The sequence below is a fragment of the Mustela nivalis genome, assembly GCF_964662115.1.
Source record: "Mustela nivalis genome assembly, chromosome: 16".
Lineage (NCBI taxonomy): Eukaryota > Metazoa > Chordata > Mammalia > Carnivora > Mustelidae > Mustela > Mustela nivalis.
Genome location: NC_139035.1, coordinates 35,523,759 through 35,540,817, shown reverse-complemented (window position 1 = coordinate 35,540,817; position 17,059 = coordinate 35,523,759). Strand labels below are relative to the sequence as shown.

At 37.0% G+C, this 17,059-nt stretch overlaps 1 protein-coding gene across 5 annotated transcripts in view; it reads right to left on the bottom strand.

The window, feature by feature from the left end:
* Window positions 1–4,584: 4,584 nt before the first annotated feature.
* SYT14 (synaptotagmin 14) overlaps window positions 4,585–17,059 on the bottom strand; it is a 204,563-nt gene continuing 192,088 nt past the window's right edge. For 3 of the 5 annotated variants that reach the window (XM_082701861.1, XM_082701859.1, XM_082701862.1), the window contains 2 exons: window positions 15,159–15,215; window positions 4,585–13,917 (listed from right to left, as the gene is read on the bottom strand). In XM_082701861.1, the coding sequence (XP_082557987.1) occupies window positions 13,604–13,917; window positions 15,159–15,215 (371 nt within the window). In that variant the 3' untranslated portion in view covers window positions 4,585–13,603. The remainder of the gene's footprint in view (window positions 13,918–15,158; window positions 15,216–17,059) is intronic. The other 2 variants (XM_082701860.1, XM_082701858.1) reach the window with 1 other exon arrangement.

Below are 17,059 nucleotides of genomic sequence, written 5' to 3'. Positions count from 1 at the left end.
CACATGGGTTTAAATGAAATAGCTTCCCAATTGACCCTTGGAATGTGAGTGGAAGAGATAGACTTCATTTGTTGTAAGATAAGTAAACAAACCCTTCTTAAACTCACTAATTTAGGGAGTTAAGTCCAAAATCTCTGGACCAGATTCAAGGTTATTTATTTTGAAACAATCTGGCTGTCACCTTGCTTCTCACAGTGCTCCTGGTGTCTTGCCTTAATTCTGCTGATTTCCTCCTCCCTTTGCTCTGGATTTTGCTAACGTTCTTACTGTTTCACTTCTATCTTTAGGTTTGATGCCTAGGTTTTAGTTGCTTCTCTGAATTTCAACCCATTACCTTGTCTCTTAGCTCAGAGTTAAACTCGTTTCTCTTAGTTTGGTCAAGTTGGGGAGACAAGTATTTTGAATTACTCTAATAACCTTAGAGCTGCTCCTAAAAATAACTTCTTTGGGAAGTAGTGGCAGATCATGTTCCTGGGACCTACCTCATTCTTCGGTTTTGGTCTTCCCCAAATCAGGTGTCAGACCTTGTTCTTCCTCATGCTATGTGGCAGTTTTGTCCTTTTGGCTATAGAGCCACCATGTTTGTCTCAGATGCCAGCTTGGAACCATGAACTTACCTATTGGTGCTATGGCTGGTGCTACAAGCACAAAATAGACCTGAAATCCGTAATAGCTCAAGTACACGGTTTGTTTCTTGCCCACATGACACTTCTTCTGCAGAAGAAACTGTGGGCTGGTGGGAAGGTGATGTCCAAGCAGTGATTCCAGGATGTGGGTCCGTTTGTATTGTGGTTCCACCATCCCCTTGGATGCTTGTCATCATCTGTCACCAGCTAATGGGTGGGGAAAGAAACCCTGAAGGAGGCACTTGGCCTAAAGTGAAGTGTCTCTCTTCCACTCATGTTCTAGTTGGTCACATAGCTACAGATATCTGCAGGAAAGGCTGGGAAATGTGGTCTAGCATGTGTCCAGGAAGAGGAGAACAGATTTTGTTAAATAGCTTGTATTTCCCTTAAGGAAGACAACCTCAAGTCGCATCTGGTCATTGCAATGTTTTCCAAGTCCCATTTCTCTGGTGATGCTCTCTCCTTTCCATCATGTTCAGTGACCTGTAACTTAAAGACAAGTTACCTACTTCCCAACCTCCACCAAATATACAACGTAGAGCAGGAAGTGGCTAATAAGGGGAAAGCATGAGAAAAGGGGAAGAATGAAAAACATAACAGCAGTCAGGGATTCACAGTGGGGAAAACACTTACCAGAAAGATGGAGAGAGGGCAGTCAGAGGGAGAGAGAGAATCACAAGCAGGCTCCATGCCCAGTGCAGAGCCCAACATGGGCCTTGATCTTACAACCCTGAGATCATGACCTGAGCCGAAATGGAGAGTCAGACGCTTAACTGACTGAGCCCCCCAGGTGTCCCAGCAGAGTTTGGATTTACTCTGGATCTATTCTTGAAGAGAAGCTCCCGTATCCATTATTCTCCATGGCCTACTGCTCTGATCCCTGGGAAGCTTTACCTGCGACGGCTTCATCTGAAACAGGCATTGAAAACTGTTTACTTCCCGGAGGTTATAGCTTGCTTCGTGAGCATGCAAGTTTTCCTGAGGTTGCTCAGAAGTAAGAGGCAACACTTCATTTATTTTTAAAGATTTTATTCATTTTGGAGAAAGAAGGTGAGTGGGAGGGAAAGGGAGACAGAATTTAAAGCAGACTCTGTGCTGAGTGCAGAGCCTGATGCAGAGCCTGATGCAGGGCTCGATCCCACGACCCAAGATCATGGCCTGAGCCAAAACCAAGAGTTGGCCACTTAACCAACTGCGCCACCTAGGTATCCCAAGAGGCAACACTTTATTTATTTGTTTCTAAAAGGATTTTATTTCTTTATTTGACAGAGAGAGAGAGAGAGAGAGAGAGATCACAAGTGGGCAGAGAGAGGGTGAGGCAGGCTCCCTACTGAGCAGAGAGCACGATGCTGGGCTCCATCCTAAGACCCTGAGATCATGACCTGAGCCGAAGGCAGAGGCTTAACCCACTGAGCCACCCATGCGCCCCTCAAGAGGCAACACTTTAAATAAATTCTGATATTTGCCATATGGTGAGTCCCTTTGTTCAGCTGTGCTGTCTTGATGGGCCTTTATTACCGAAGATCCCCATTAAGGGGGTTCATATATGGGGTTCAGAAGCAGGAGATTTTTCAAGCCCTTTAGGCACTTGACCTCTGGGCTCTCTCTAGTCCCTTCAATCTCTTCAGGAAAACCATTTATTTCCTGCCTGAGGTTACTTGTATCTTTGTAGTATTTTTCAGCAGAAAACATCTCGCATACGCCATTACTCTGCCTCTTTCATTTCCCCTGAACTATGGGTTCGCAGTCATACCAACCGCCTTTCAAGTGTAACAGGCAACTGTCTTATCAAATGTTTTGCCCCTGCGTGACATGGGTTATGGTCGTCAGCCTGCGGTAGCCATTCCCTCACTGCAGGCTGCTTGGCTGCTAAAGCCAATGTCATGGACCATGAACACTCATTCTCACAAGATCCCTGCAAGATCCCAATATTTGTTTTGGCTTCGATTGTTTGTAGTAACAAGTGCACTCTAAAATGGGTAATGGCTCAAATACAATACAGTTTTTCTTCTCGTTTATGTTAGCATCGTAAGGCAAACACAGCTGGTTGTCTCTTTTCTGTGAAGTGACTCAGTGACCCAGAATCTTTCCAACTGGTGGCTCTGCCGTGTCCTTGGCTTTCATTTTCCTCTGTATCCAGCCAGTGGGAAGTGAAAGGAGGCATGGAAAAGGCACATTTATTTCTTAAAAAGCCTCTTCAAAATTGGTGTGCGTCATGTCTGCTCTCATTCCACTGGCTAGAGCTCAGTCATATGGGCATTCCGAAGGGAGGCCAAGAAACATAGAGGACACAAGAAAGGAAAACATGGATTTTGGTAAAGAGTGGGCAGTTTCTATCACAGAGTGAAAGGATGGCTTGGAAAATTTTCCCGTAGATATGTTTTCCTTATGTCAACTTAGTATATGCCTTCATTTTCCACCTCTAATGAATATAAGTGTATGAGATTCTTACATCATTTGTCCCCGTTTATTTAGCATTTAATTACATAGAAACATTTAGTGCATTATTTTTGTAATTGATTGAAATGTACTAATTAAACAATTTTTCATATATTTCCTGAGAACTTTAATTTTTAAATCGAGAATTACTTTATTTTCAAATGGGAAACATTATGGAATATTTTGAAAATCTACGGAAAAAAACCCTGATTTAAATATTTTGCATACTGGAGATCAAAGGTTACAATCAATTTGCAATGAAAACAATCGAGTATATATTATGTATATATATAGAATATGGTATGATGAATAACTACCTACCTAAATACGTCCACAACAATAAAAACATAAATTAATGATTTTCTAGTTAGAATGCAGGTGTGTGTATTTTCTGCTGGAAATTTCACTTTATATCAATTGCAATTCTGTGACAGACAATCACTTATTTTTGGAGTAAATGAATAAGGAAGTCTATTATTTTTGCTTCTTTAACCTTAAATGTCTTAATAGTGGAAACTTAACCTTTTTGGGGAAGTCGGGGGAGGGATGAATTCAGCCGCAAATACTGGGAAGGGATACAATTTCCTTAAACTTAGTTGGAGATTAAATTATGAACCCATTTAGTTTAAGCAAAATTGTTTCACATTTTGTGTTTCAGTAGAGGTAGCCCTACTGAAATTTAATTTTAATGAAAAGAATTAAGCCAGAGAAATCAAGCATTGGTGTTTTACTCTTTAAAAAAGTTAACTAAAGAAGGCTTCTGGTTAGCTTATGGAACTGAAGATTCAAAGACAATCAGAGATTAGATACTATAGCAGCAACTTTAATTTCTGTCAATTTTAGAGCACCAAAAGTTGAAATTCTTTTCAATATGGAAAGTCTGTTTTTTAAAAATTTTTGTTGTTGGACATAAAATGGACAGGGAAATAAAATATGAAAAATATATCTAAACTCAAGGTCTTTGGGAAATAATATTATAAATGCCTAATAAGGAAGGATTGGAAATCAACAAACTGCTATTGCCAAATACAGAATGATTTTGTTAAGTAGAATGACGATACCGATATGAATTAGGACACATTCCCAGTAAGCTAGGCTTGTTTCAACTCGAGATACTGAAATCACTGTGAAGCTAGTTTCCTTCTTGACTTATTTGTGAAGTTTAAAGGCGATGATTTTAAAATGTTTAAATTTGCTGTAGTCTGTTTTCTTTGGAGGTCACATTTGACTTAGAATTAAAGAAAATAAAATAACCCAAACATTGTGATAGCAATATTTTACAGCATGCTGAAACGCAATCCTTTTAAACCTGATATCTTAACAACATTTACATGTCTCAATCCAATATTTGCTTATGCAATCGACATTATATTGGGCAAGGAACACATCTACACTTGTCAAGGATAAGAATTTGGGCTGATTTTTGTGTATCCTCATCTGAGAAGATGGAGTCTTACCCATTCCAAGTGAATGCTAAAGCGTGAGGAGATTTTTGATGGAAAGGTGAAGAAAAGAAAACTTTTAACCCACACAAAAATTTATTCTCTGGAAAATCAAACTGCCATTAAAATCTCCTTGGATTAATAATTTTAACAGTTCTTATATTGTTTACAGAGAGGTCAGCGATTTTTTACGTAATACAATTATACAAAAGGAAAAATGCACCGAGACAATCGGTGTATAGATAGTAGAAAAGTAGATAGGAGAATAAAATGCCACATATAGCACATTTTCAATTACATGAAAATGATTAGATATATGCTCATTCTATAAAATAGGTCGTTTCACGCACGCATCTGTTTATATTTTTGACCCCAAATGCAAATGAATATGTGACGATAGTACAACACTGTTGATAAACATAAAGACATTTATATATATTAATAAGATCCATTAATGGTGTAGAGTCACTAGAAAATATGTTGGAGACAATTGAAGACCAAGGGAAATGTTAATCAGCAGTGCATTTTCTTCAGGTTGTTTAATAGAGTTTTGCTCACAGAGCATTTAAACTTCATCACACTGTTATATCCATTATTAGAAAAATAAGTAAGAAAGCTCTGTAGAAACTATACTATTAAGGAAGTCTTTTTGCCTCCAAAAAAAAAGAAAGAAAGAAAGAAAAAGAAAAGAAAAGAAAGAAGAAAATAGGAAGAAAGGAAAGAAGCAAAGTAAGGGGATATTCAACATAAGATTCCACTAATTGAGTTTTCCATAAAAATTACATTATTTTGAGAAATAAAACACAATGTAAGAATATTGAGCAGTGGTGAGCATCATGAGTTTTAGAAAAAGAATAGATCTTAACATTTATCAAGAACCTTAAAGCTCATACAATTGGTTCTTCCTCAAGACTAACTGAACTGAAAAGGAACATTGATAACACTTTCTTGTTTCAAAATTCTAATAAAAACCCAGCAAAAGTCTGGCTGTCCTCTCTACTACAGTTTTAAAGATTCCTCAAAATTGTTGCCACTATATTTTCACCACAAAACCAGAAATCATCTAATTAAAATTATGCAGAAACATTATAAATTAATTTTGTAATGCAAGCTACTATTGGAAACTTTCTCAAGTAAATTTAAAGTAATATTTATAATTGCAAAATACTGTTAGAAGTGTCACCATTATATTCTAGCTGTGCTTCAAATAATTGTTTAAATATACTTAAGTACTAAGTGAGCTGATTTATAGGCAAAAGTTACCCTGGTTTCCCCTCACAAAACAAATGTGACATAATCACAGAATGTTGTAAATGTTCTCAGTATTTGTCCAGAAGGACCCCCCAAAGAAAAACAAATGCCATCTGCCCCTCCCTCCCAACACAAGCCTTCCTATGACTCTATGGTCTTTACTTCAGTTTCCCTTTTCTGAAATCCTGCCCAGTTAGGTCAACATTTGACATTTTTAAAACCATTGCTTTTTAAGACTTCCTCACAAAATTAGAAGGAAAGAAAGAAAGAAAGAAAGAAAGAAAGAAAGAAAGAAAGAAAGAAAGAAAGAAAGAAGATACCCAAAAGGAGGGAATTTAGGATAGGACGTAACGTCCTAAAATCTCACTTCTGGGAAGTTGGTTTCTACTCTGTTATGACTAGAATCACCTGTACGTATTTGGGTTACAGTCCCATGCCAGGGCTCTAAGATACTGTTCCGTTAGGCTTTCGGGGTTCTTTCTTCCTATTGGTGCTCATGTAAGTCCTCCCATCCGCCTTAGTGAAGGTTAGGAAAAGGATCACTGTGGAGGACCTACCCTCAGGGTTGAAAAGGTTCGGTTGTTATTGGAAACAATATGTGCGGAGGAGCTGAGCACACTCAGAAACTGACAGATGAAGGGCTGGTAAGAGGCTCACAACCATCCCCCTTCAGCCAGATGTGAGGCAAGACAATCAGTCTCAGAGATATGGAGAAATTCCTACTTTCTCATTAAGCAAAATAGTTGCATTTAATATGAACTGCACTGGATGTTAACTAGCTAGAATTTAAATAAAAATTTCAAGAAAAAATAATATTATCTCCTTAGATTTATGGAAATAAGCATTCTAGCAATATCTGAATATAGAAACAAACTTCAGAAAATTATTGTTTTGGTGTATAATGGAGTATTATAGTTCATCTATTGGGTATTCATTTTTAAAAACAATTTGTCAGGTGGGAGATCACATGTTAAAGGTATAAACAGAAAGGTAGTAAGGGTGTTCTTTTTAAAGCAGCCTTGAATATTTAAGAGACAAGCTCAAGCATCAAATACTAATTAGAATAATAAAGAAAAAGGTGAAGATGGAAAGTATACTAGTAGGACAATGGAAGATACAGACTGACAAACTGACATGGAAATAATACCAAATATCTTGCAAAACGACTGCCACAGCGGTGACTTTGTTTGCAGTTATTTAGGAATTTTTATGTGCTAAGGGTGGAGATTCTATAATACAAGTATGCCAAACTTGCGTTAGGTTCATACTCGTTTCCTTCTCCGCTCCCGACTCCCACGACATTCCCAGTAGCGGAGGGAAGCACAGCGCTGATCACCAAGACCTCCAGTGAGGAAGGAGCGCCATGCTTTGCTCCCTCTAGTGGTGGGGAAAACCCGACTGGTCCTCCCACTGTCTGGTCCATGTGATGAAGGGGGGAAAAAAAGTCAGGGTCTCACTTTTCAGTAGATCTCATTTGGCTTTGGTGAACTCCGGTATTTGGTGTGAGTGCGCATGGATGCGAATGGGCAAAAGGGCAGGGAGGAAGAGAGAAGAAAGGGTTGTAAAGAGACACGCATCTGTCTACATAGGGACAAAAAAGAGCAAGCAAGCCTCCTTTTTGATATGGGGCTCATAATTCCAGTCCATCCCACACTTTCACGTTAAACTTGCATCAACCAGGTCTCGGGTTATAACCAGAGCAAATACAACGATATAGCAGCAGTTGTTCCAAAACAGCCAGTTTCACACCAGAGCACTCCCAGTATTCAAATAACCGCCCTTTTCAGTGGGTTAATCACAGATCTTTGTCGGGGGAGAAAGATGTTTCCAAATGTAAAATCTATCCATGTGAAGTATTTCACAAGAGGAGGTAGGTCTACGTTTTAAATGAGGGGAGAAGGAAACCCCGATGAACTCCACACAGAATATTTATTCTTCGAGAAAGAGGAAGGCCTGAGCCTGCTATATTAATTTGCTCTTTGAAATAAAAGATCCTTAGAGCAGAAAGAAGCAAGGAAATAGAGATCAGAGAAGAAGGGATAGGAACGTGTGGCTAGTGAGGAAGCCAAGAATGAAGTTCATGTGATGAGAGTGAAGACAGAGAAGCCACAGACCATGAAGCCCAAAGGCAACAAACGTACTACAACAGGAATGGAAAATGCCACCATCTGCAGCTGTCACTACAAACTTACCTACAAGGCAGCCCAACTCCACCAAGAATACAGACAGACAGACAGACACTCGGCGAATAGCTCCTCAGACTCTCTCTCTGACTCCTATTTATCACTGTAAGGACAGCTTACAGGGGGGCTATGTGAGCCATAAACCAAAGCACTTTTCAGGACTCATAAGACCAACATAACAGTATTTATTATACCAGGGAACACTGAAAACGTTATGTTGGATGAGAATATAGAGGAACTCATAATTAAATATCACTTTTAATGTTTTTTTTTAAACATTTTCCTTTTTAAGAAAGCACAAATAAAAGATCAATAGCACTAATGCCAGTCATAATCTCACTCTTATTTATCACTCTTATAAATTTAATCTATGGACACTGAAACAATGCTATCAGTATTGAGCTCAATATTCTATACCGGGGTATCTCACACAGAATCTCCTGGAAAGCTTAATAAAATGTAGATTTGTGGACTCCACTCCAGACCAAATGAAACAAACATCTCTGGAGGCGGGGCTTTGGAATACAAATTAAGTTCTCGAAATAATTCTTCAACACCATAGTTTGGGACATACTACATTTGCTTCAAATTTTGAAAATATATTCCTTGTGTCTGTTCTTTAAGATCCAACTCAAGGGTAACCTTCTCCAGAAGATTATTCTGATCCCAAGTTTTACTCTACTAAATGCCTATCTTTCTTTGGCTGTCTCCCCACCTTAGAATGCAAGCTCCATGAGAGCAGAAAGACTTTGTCTCTCTCATATACTACCTCTGCATCTGTAGCACTTGGAACAATACATGATACATAGTAGGTGCCCTTATAAATATACAAAGTAAAGGAATAAATAAATCCATGCATTACATAAGAGTCATAAAATTAAGACCTATATAACAGTATTATTGACTTCTTCTGTAAGAAATTTAGTTTGATTCGGTACTTATTATATGCCTACTATGAGCTAGGGGTACATAAAGATAGCAAGACAAGGCATTTACTGCTATTAAGGAAGAAAGAAATCCATGTAATCCAGTTAAACCTTAATAAAAGATATGTAAGAAACATAATTAAAAGAAGAGCACAGAGGAAGACAGGGTCATTTCTCTCACCACTAAAAGGGGCAAGATACCTGCTAAAGGATACAAGATACGTCCTTCATAGAAAGGTGATCAGATACACTTAAAATACCTTGGATTCCCAAAAGTAGTAGACAGGGAGCAGAATATATTGTTTAGCATATTTTCAGAATGTAAGTATAGGCTACATTTGTAGAGTAAATTAGTCTCCAAGTCTCTGGAAATCAAAAGTCATCTACAGAGTATTACACAGAAGTACCACTTGTATCCTGGGGCAGGGAGGAAGGGAGATCTCTGATCTCATTTTCTTGTCTTGTTTCTCTTTCCCAAGATCTGATTTTTCTTTCTCTTTTCTAGTTCTGCCATCCCATTAAGGTGGGTGGAATTACTGGTAAGTAACAATGTTGTCCTGTTTTTCTTGCAACTGGTACAGACGGGTTCAATTGCAATGTATAGGTGTTAGAGTAATTTATACCTAGGTTCTAATCTTAGCTCTACTATTTACTTACTGGATGGCCTTAAGACAAGTCTGCTTAACCCCTATGCGGTAGTTTCTTCATCATAAAATTTGTAAAGATTATTTGCTTCACAGCGTTATTGTGAGAATCAAAATAATAAATTATTATGGTAGACCTTAATAAATTATAGCAGTTACCATCATTACTATTATACATTTTTTTTGTGGGCACAGATGATGTTTTTAGAAGTTAATTTAAAAACTGTTTCATTGTGTATTTAACTTTCTGCTCAACGTTGAGTTCGGCCAGTGGGGATAATGATCGCTACCTCCAGTGCAGGCTGGAGTGCAGGGTGAACTGGGAGGTGGTGAATGGAGAAACACAAGAAGTAAAACTTCTGGATGGTAACAATCAGTGTGAAATAATGTAATGACCATCGATGAGAAAAATCTCTACGAATCAGCCATCTAGTCCATGTAGGCAAATGGCAATTTTAGGCCAGTGGATTTGTGTTATTTCTTTTTATGTCAGGAAAAAAATTTGTTGGTGATTACTTTTCTTACTTCATCTGACTCTTCAAATAGCCTCTCAGTTCACTTGAAGAGCTGTTTGTCTTAACACCCTCAATTCTATGACCTCTTATCCTTCGGATGCTGTCTTACCTTGCAATCATGGATTGTGCTTCTGATTCACTTGCTAAGTAAATGAAAATAATGATGGTATATCAAGAAAATGATTTAACATGTAGCCCTGGGCATTGATTTGCACGAGGCTGGATGAAACCACCCTACCAGGCCCTACACTTAAACATGTGTGTACTAATCGAGGTAGCTTCAATATTTTCTTACTGGTTTTTCCTTTTTAAAATTGTAGTTTGACTGATTATTTTTGTCACTAAATACATTACAGAGAATACACAGAATGCACAGTAAGAAGACAAATAAATGGATTTCACACAAAATGTGGATAGTACAGAAGACACGAGAGTAGAGAAGAAAGCCTCTGAAAGGTAAGATGATATTTTACTAAACAAATTCTTTTCTGATTTGAAATACACTTTGTTTCCCGGGCAGTAATAAACAACTACATTTTGCAGCTCATTTGGGAGACAGATAAAGCCTGTAATTCCAGGCTCAGGAGCTCCCATGAATGCCAGTCAATTGCCATATTTGGACTATCTTATTTTATTATAAAACTTAGGGGACTTTAAGAGAAGAACAAGAAAGTGGGTTGTCTTTCTCAAGTTTCTGAGACAGCACCTGCTGCCCACCAGTGGGCCCCTATTTGCTGCAAATTGCTGAGATATAGGATTTTGCCTTTATGCTTTCATGCAAATTTAAGCACACAAAAGAGCAGTAGTACTGTCTTGTACATTAGATTCAGTAGAGTGAAGTGGGTCTCTTGAGACCTATTTAATTTCTTCTAAAAGAATAGACAAATTTTGGGGAGTAATTACTCTAAATTGTGTCAATCCACAAGATAAAAAGATACATATTTTTCTGTGTGTGGAGGAGAATGGTAGCAAATAGCACCCAAAACCAAATATAATTTTTAGTAAATATATACAGGAGAAAAATAATTCATAAACTTGATAAATGGTTCTCTAATTACTTATCTGAAAAAGCCAGGGCACCTTCACCTTTACGTGTGTGTGTGCGTGCGTAGGCATGTGTGTGTATACAGATATGCATACACATAAATTCTTAATCTTTGAGAACTTGGCAGCTGGGGTGGAGGTAGGGTCCTTCTTGAAAACCTTTAAATATTTTGATTAATTTTTAAACCATATTGGATTTCATATCTATACCAGATAACCTCATAGTAATGTACCAAAGCACACACAGTTCTGGGCAGAGTCTGAAGAAAGCCAGATTTATCAAATAACAGCGAGTTAGGTCCTTTCATCACCGAAGGAGAAAGCACTACATTGGTCTCATGATGTGACTATTGATTAGTCTTTGTTACAGCTACGAATAAGACTAACTCTTTCCATTAGGAAGATCCCAGTTCCTAGCAACGCAGTCAGTTGTTTCAAAGCCAGTAAAGACCCTTGTTGCCTCAAATGCTTAAATCCAATTTCTCACGAAGGTCTACAACCCACCTTCAAATCTCTTTCCATACTGTCGCTGAAAATAATGTATATGAGATATTTCACTATTTGATGCACATTCTAGCTTTATAACTTAACTAATTTATAAAAAAAAACCTTGGAAAAAGCTCATTAGTGTAACAATCAAAGAATGGGTTTTTCTCTTTCATGTAACTCTGTAACACACATTCTTAAACCTCATGCCACCCAATATAGCATCTGTAGGTTATCTTATAATTTGTGTATATGAGTGCATAGAGCTGCCATTTTTTAAATGAAAAAATTTTAGTTCACGGTCTTTTTGGATTTCTTTTAAGGCCTTTCAGTAGAGCCAAGCTGAAGTAATAATGTCTATGCATGGTTTTGTTATCATGGTAATAACAAGTCCTTGCTTACAATAATATATAGTGCTTAGTTGGGACTAGGAATAATGGTATGCTGCTTTTTAGTAACTGGTAAATAGTATGTTTTTGTCTAGTTTAATTAGAAATTAGAAAGCGAAGAAAGAAAGTATTTTTCATATATACAAAACATTCTATTTAATAAAGTATATGCAAAAAATTATATACTGGGTAAGAAGCAAAATTAAAAAGAAAACAGCTTATAATATTCCTGATTAATAAGAGTTCCTAAATATAAAAACAACAAATGAAAATGCCTTGCCATTTAAAAAAATTAGCACATTATACAACTTTTACATACTTCAGAGGAAATAAAGATCTTGTGACACTGTTCTGAGGAATCTTTACATTTATAAAAATCGAAGGCCTAATTTTGCAAATACAACTTTCAAGCTGTATGAGCAAATGTAACTTACATGAAAGGCACAGGATGACGTCACGTTGAAGAACGGATCTGTAAGTTTCATAAAATCTAGTCACAGGTCACTAGAAATTTCATAAGGAATCTCAGAACTGTTTTTAACGTGATGTTTTGATTCAAACTGAGAACTGGAGAGTCTTTAGATCACAAGTACAAATTGAAGTAAGACTGAAGAAGATTTAGAGAGAACAGTTTCTTATCAGAACACTACCTGCTTTATGCAGTGTTGGTCACTCCATTCTCAGAGCAGATAATTAACATTTTCTTTAACTTGAGCTGTTTTCAATTTTCAACAGCTTATCTATTATATTTTTTTAGTTTGTAAAAAATGTATTTTCACACTACTACAATTTTAAAGAGTCAATTGTTGAAAGAAATTTTAAAGTAAAGTCCTGCTCTATTAGCTTCCTACATTGGAATACAAGAATACAGGAAGTGCTTTCAACAGAAAGTTACGTGGTTCTACAGTACAACCTGTCTAAAAGACTTGCAAGGGACCAGTCCAGTGACTGGGTCTCTTTGGATCAGGCGAAAGCAGAGGCAAATGAAGAAATGAGATTTTTTTTAAAATAAATATTAAAAAAATTACTTTATGAAAATGAACACTTGCTTGCACTTGAGATTGAGTGCCATTGAGAAGAACTGAGGCACAATGAAACTAAGTGCACAAAGGGAAAATATCTGAAATAAAACAATTTTCTGTGTAATTGAAACCCTTTACCATTAGATGTGCCTCATGATTGAGCTGGACATGTACTTTTTCAGATTAAGAAACATTTCCAACACTAGGGATGAGCCAGTCAAAATATGTGTTTCCTGGTTAATATTTAGGGTAATCCTAAAAGTGTTGCGACTAAAAATTCTGATTTAAAGAAAAAAAAATCACAGTTTTTATTATTTTTTTTTTCCATGAAATTACTGACTCTTTTGCTAAAGTAAACTTAACTTTAAACCAAAAGCACGTTCTTAAAGCTCTGGAGGACTGTTAACAATGATGATGCAAGTGTCTCATTTCCCAAAGAAGCTCTACCAGAGACACATCGTTTCTTCATTGATGTCAGTGTTAGATGCTCTTTCCACAGACCTTAAAGCATTCGGGTAGAATGGTGAGGATGACGCTTCAGAGAACAGCTCTTCTAATGGTGACTAGGTAAAAATAGCAATGCTGCAATCAGAGATAATGCTGCCTCGGATTGTAATTGCTCAGTTATCCTATTCATCATGACTCTAGTAACGCATGCCATCTACACACTTGCTGTCCTTTCGACTCTTTCATTTCAGTCCAGTGATTGAGCTCCTCTTCTCCAGAGCTGTTGAGACCTAAAGAAATCCAGCCTATCATCTCTTTCCTTTTCATGCTGCGTTTGTTATACACAGACAGGATGAGTGTCACATCAGAAAGTTGAAATAGGGCCACTTGAAAAACAAAAGTTTCCTTGTATACTGGATTAGGCTGCCCTCTGCGGATGGAAGTCTTGCATTTGGACATCTCTTGACCCATGGAATTCAGGAGAGTTAATTTGACATACGTATCTACAGGAAAAAAAGAACAACATACCACAGATATCATTTTAAACAAACTCAAAACACCTTTCCTGTGACATCTGCTGAGAACACTGAGTCTTTATAAGGATATGGTGTATACCATGTTTAATGGAAATTCAATGAATTCCATTTTGATGTAGATGCTTATAAAATGTGACAAGGACAGAGAATGCAAATCTTTTGTGGGTCACAACATCTCAACCTCACTATTTCTACGTCATAGTTAGAATTTAAAGGTATACCTCATAATCCTTCCTCCACACCCTCCCACCCCCAATCCTTGACCTCCCACTACCACCCCTGCCCAACCCCATCCCCAATTAGCTTCACTAAGCAGGACACCATAGCATTAATAAACACTTAGCAAGCTCAATTAGCCACAACACTGTAAAGCATTCCACTGTGTTTTCAGAGAAAAAGAATAAACAAACAAATAGAAATGAAGGCAAATGGTAAAGAGGAAAAGAAGACAAGAATGCAAAGATGACATCAAAACAGCTTAGGATGAAATGTCAAAAAAATCTCTGCATGGATGTGGTTTTTAAATATATTTTAAAAACATCTGAAAGGGCCAAAATGAAGCCAAATGCATTAAGGGCTCAAAGTTTAGCAAATCAAGTAAAACTTTCTCCGGGTTTCATGCAAGAATACATTTAATGTGCTTTTTGGATCATTAAAATAAATACTACAGGATTCTTTTTTGGCAGAATTTAATGTGAAATTTAAAGTATGGTATTCTTAACTGTTTTCATGAATTACAAAAAAAACTGATGTAATGTTTAGTGTACAAAGTGAAACATAACAGTTCATTGCCTGATTATTTTGGAGATAAACCCTCTCTTCAAACATCTGTGTTTTCAGGTTCTTTAGACTCATGCAAATGATCTTCAGCACGGTGATCCATCATGTGTACTTCATATTAAAATTTCAATTAATTTTAATGAAAATTGCAATATTTCTTATGAAATATCTATTGTATGAATCAAAATACAGTACATGAAAAATAAAACCTTTAATTTAAAAAGTTTTGCTTATTTTTACATACTCTGAATACCATCATCCATAATCAGAGATAAATTCTAAGTTAGTTTTATTTAAAGTACCACAGATAATAAATGTGCATTTTTTTTGGAAACCAACATGGTGGACAGCTTCACTGCTGGCAAGTTTTAGGGTATTTTGTTTTTGCATGAAAAGACAACATCCAATTAGCCTCTACAGGAACTCACCTCGGATTATATAAACCTGTCCACCTATCAAGTGTTTTAGACAACAGAACAGTCCATCTGACAACAGGGGGTGGAAAGCAGTAAAAGAAATAATGACCAGATGTCAATTGTTGGGTGAAAGAGGGTCAAAGGTTAGAATTAAAGAGGAAACACTGTTCACTGGAGTTGGAAGAACACAAAACTTTAGCATTTTAATTCAGGTAGAGGGGTTGAACAAAAGGGTTGTTGGGTAAATTTCATGGAATGCGAATTTTTAAGGTCATTGTGTAATCTTAAACAAAAATTACACTTCTTTAAAGGGGGAACATCTTTATAATGATAGCCTCTTGGTCTAAAGCACATTGAACATAGAATCATGCAAATTATTAGACTATATAAAAGACTGAATAAAAGTCATTATCAAACTACTATTATGCTAAGTTTTGAAGTCTCTCCATGCAATATTAAATATTTCAAATGCTTCTATTGCTTTCAATGTAATATAAAAAATTAAGTTAAACAAAATAAAATAGGACTATCAAAATTTTTGCTCTTGAATGTTCCCATGGTTTCTTTGGATTTTTCAGTTGATAACACAGTTCAAAGCCTAGAATTAGGCATATATGAAGGGTCACAATCTTGTATAACATATACAGTATAAGACAGACTGATAAAACTGTATTCTATTTTACTTTATAAATACTCCTCTTCATACAATTAATTTTAATGTTAACTTATATTTACCTACTAGCTGCCTCCCAGCGAACACCATTAACCACCCTGATACTGAAGATCTGATTCTAAAATAATGGTAATCTCTCCAACTTGCTCTTTAACCTGAAAACACCTACTCTAAGCTGCGTTTATCTCTCAACCCGTTTATCATCCCCCCTGCCACCACCCCCTCTCTTCATTTTAGTTCTGGTTTCTCTGTTTCTGTCAGAGTGGTTCCGAGCAAGGACAGAAAGGCAAGCGTATCATTCCATTCTGCTGGCTTTTAGCATCTCAAGTTAAATATTTGTTCAAAAATTAAACTGTTAGCTAAAGCAGGAATGGCAAGCTGAGAGCTGCTGGCGGGATGTGACCCCACATGATATTTTGTTGATCCGTTACAGTGTTCAGAAGTTTCGAGTCGGAGTGTCTTGAGGCAGGGTGTGCGCCCCTGCCTTTGTCACTGCCTCACGCTCTGTATCTTTCACCCGCCAAGTCTGCTCATTTAAGTAACTTCCCAGGCCATTTGAGTTTGCATTCTAAGTATGTATCAATAAAGAGAACCAAGGTCCCATTTCCAAAGCTGTTTATTCTAGTAATTGCTTCTTTCCTCCCTCTGAATTCTTCCTTCTGAAAGGAGAAAGGGGACAATAATAATTCCATCCTTCTTTGATGCACCTTCACCTGACTGGAGTCTCACAGTTACCCTGTGACAGACACAACCTCAACTTTACATACGAGGAAACAGACTCAGGGGAGTTAGGTTACTCATCCAAGGGTAGAAAAATACACATAATTTTGGCCTTCTGATTTTTAATTCAGGAATAGATACATTTCATAATACTTGTAAGAAGCAAGGTTTCCATTATTACTTAGGGAAAACCAAATATATTTTTGTGACTTTTCACTTGAATTAAAAAGACAATGTGGAGGACATCTGGAGGTAAATGAATTAATTTAATTCAAGGGGGGAAAAATTTTCCACTCCAATAATTATTTGAGACTCAAAGATTCTGTGAGAAATCTTTGAGCAAACTTAAGGTGGCCATTACCATTCAAGATTTCCTTTCAAATTTTGAGCTTAGGGCACTAACAGCCTTAATTTCAGAGAAGTATAAAGAAGCTGTTATGTTCCCGACTTATTTCCACAGAGATTGACAAACGGTTTTGGAGGTTTACTGAGGAACACTCTCTCTGCAATCCCATAATTG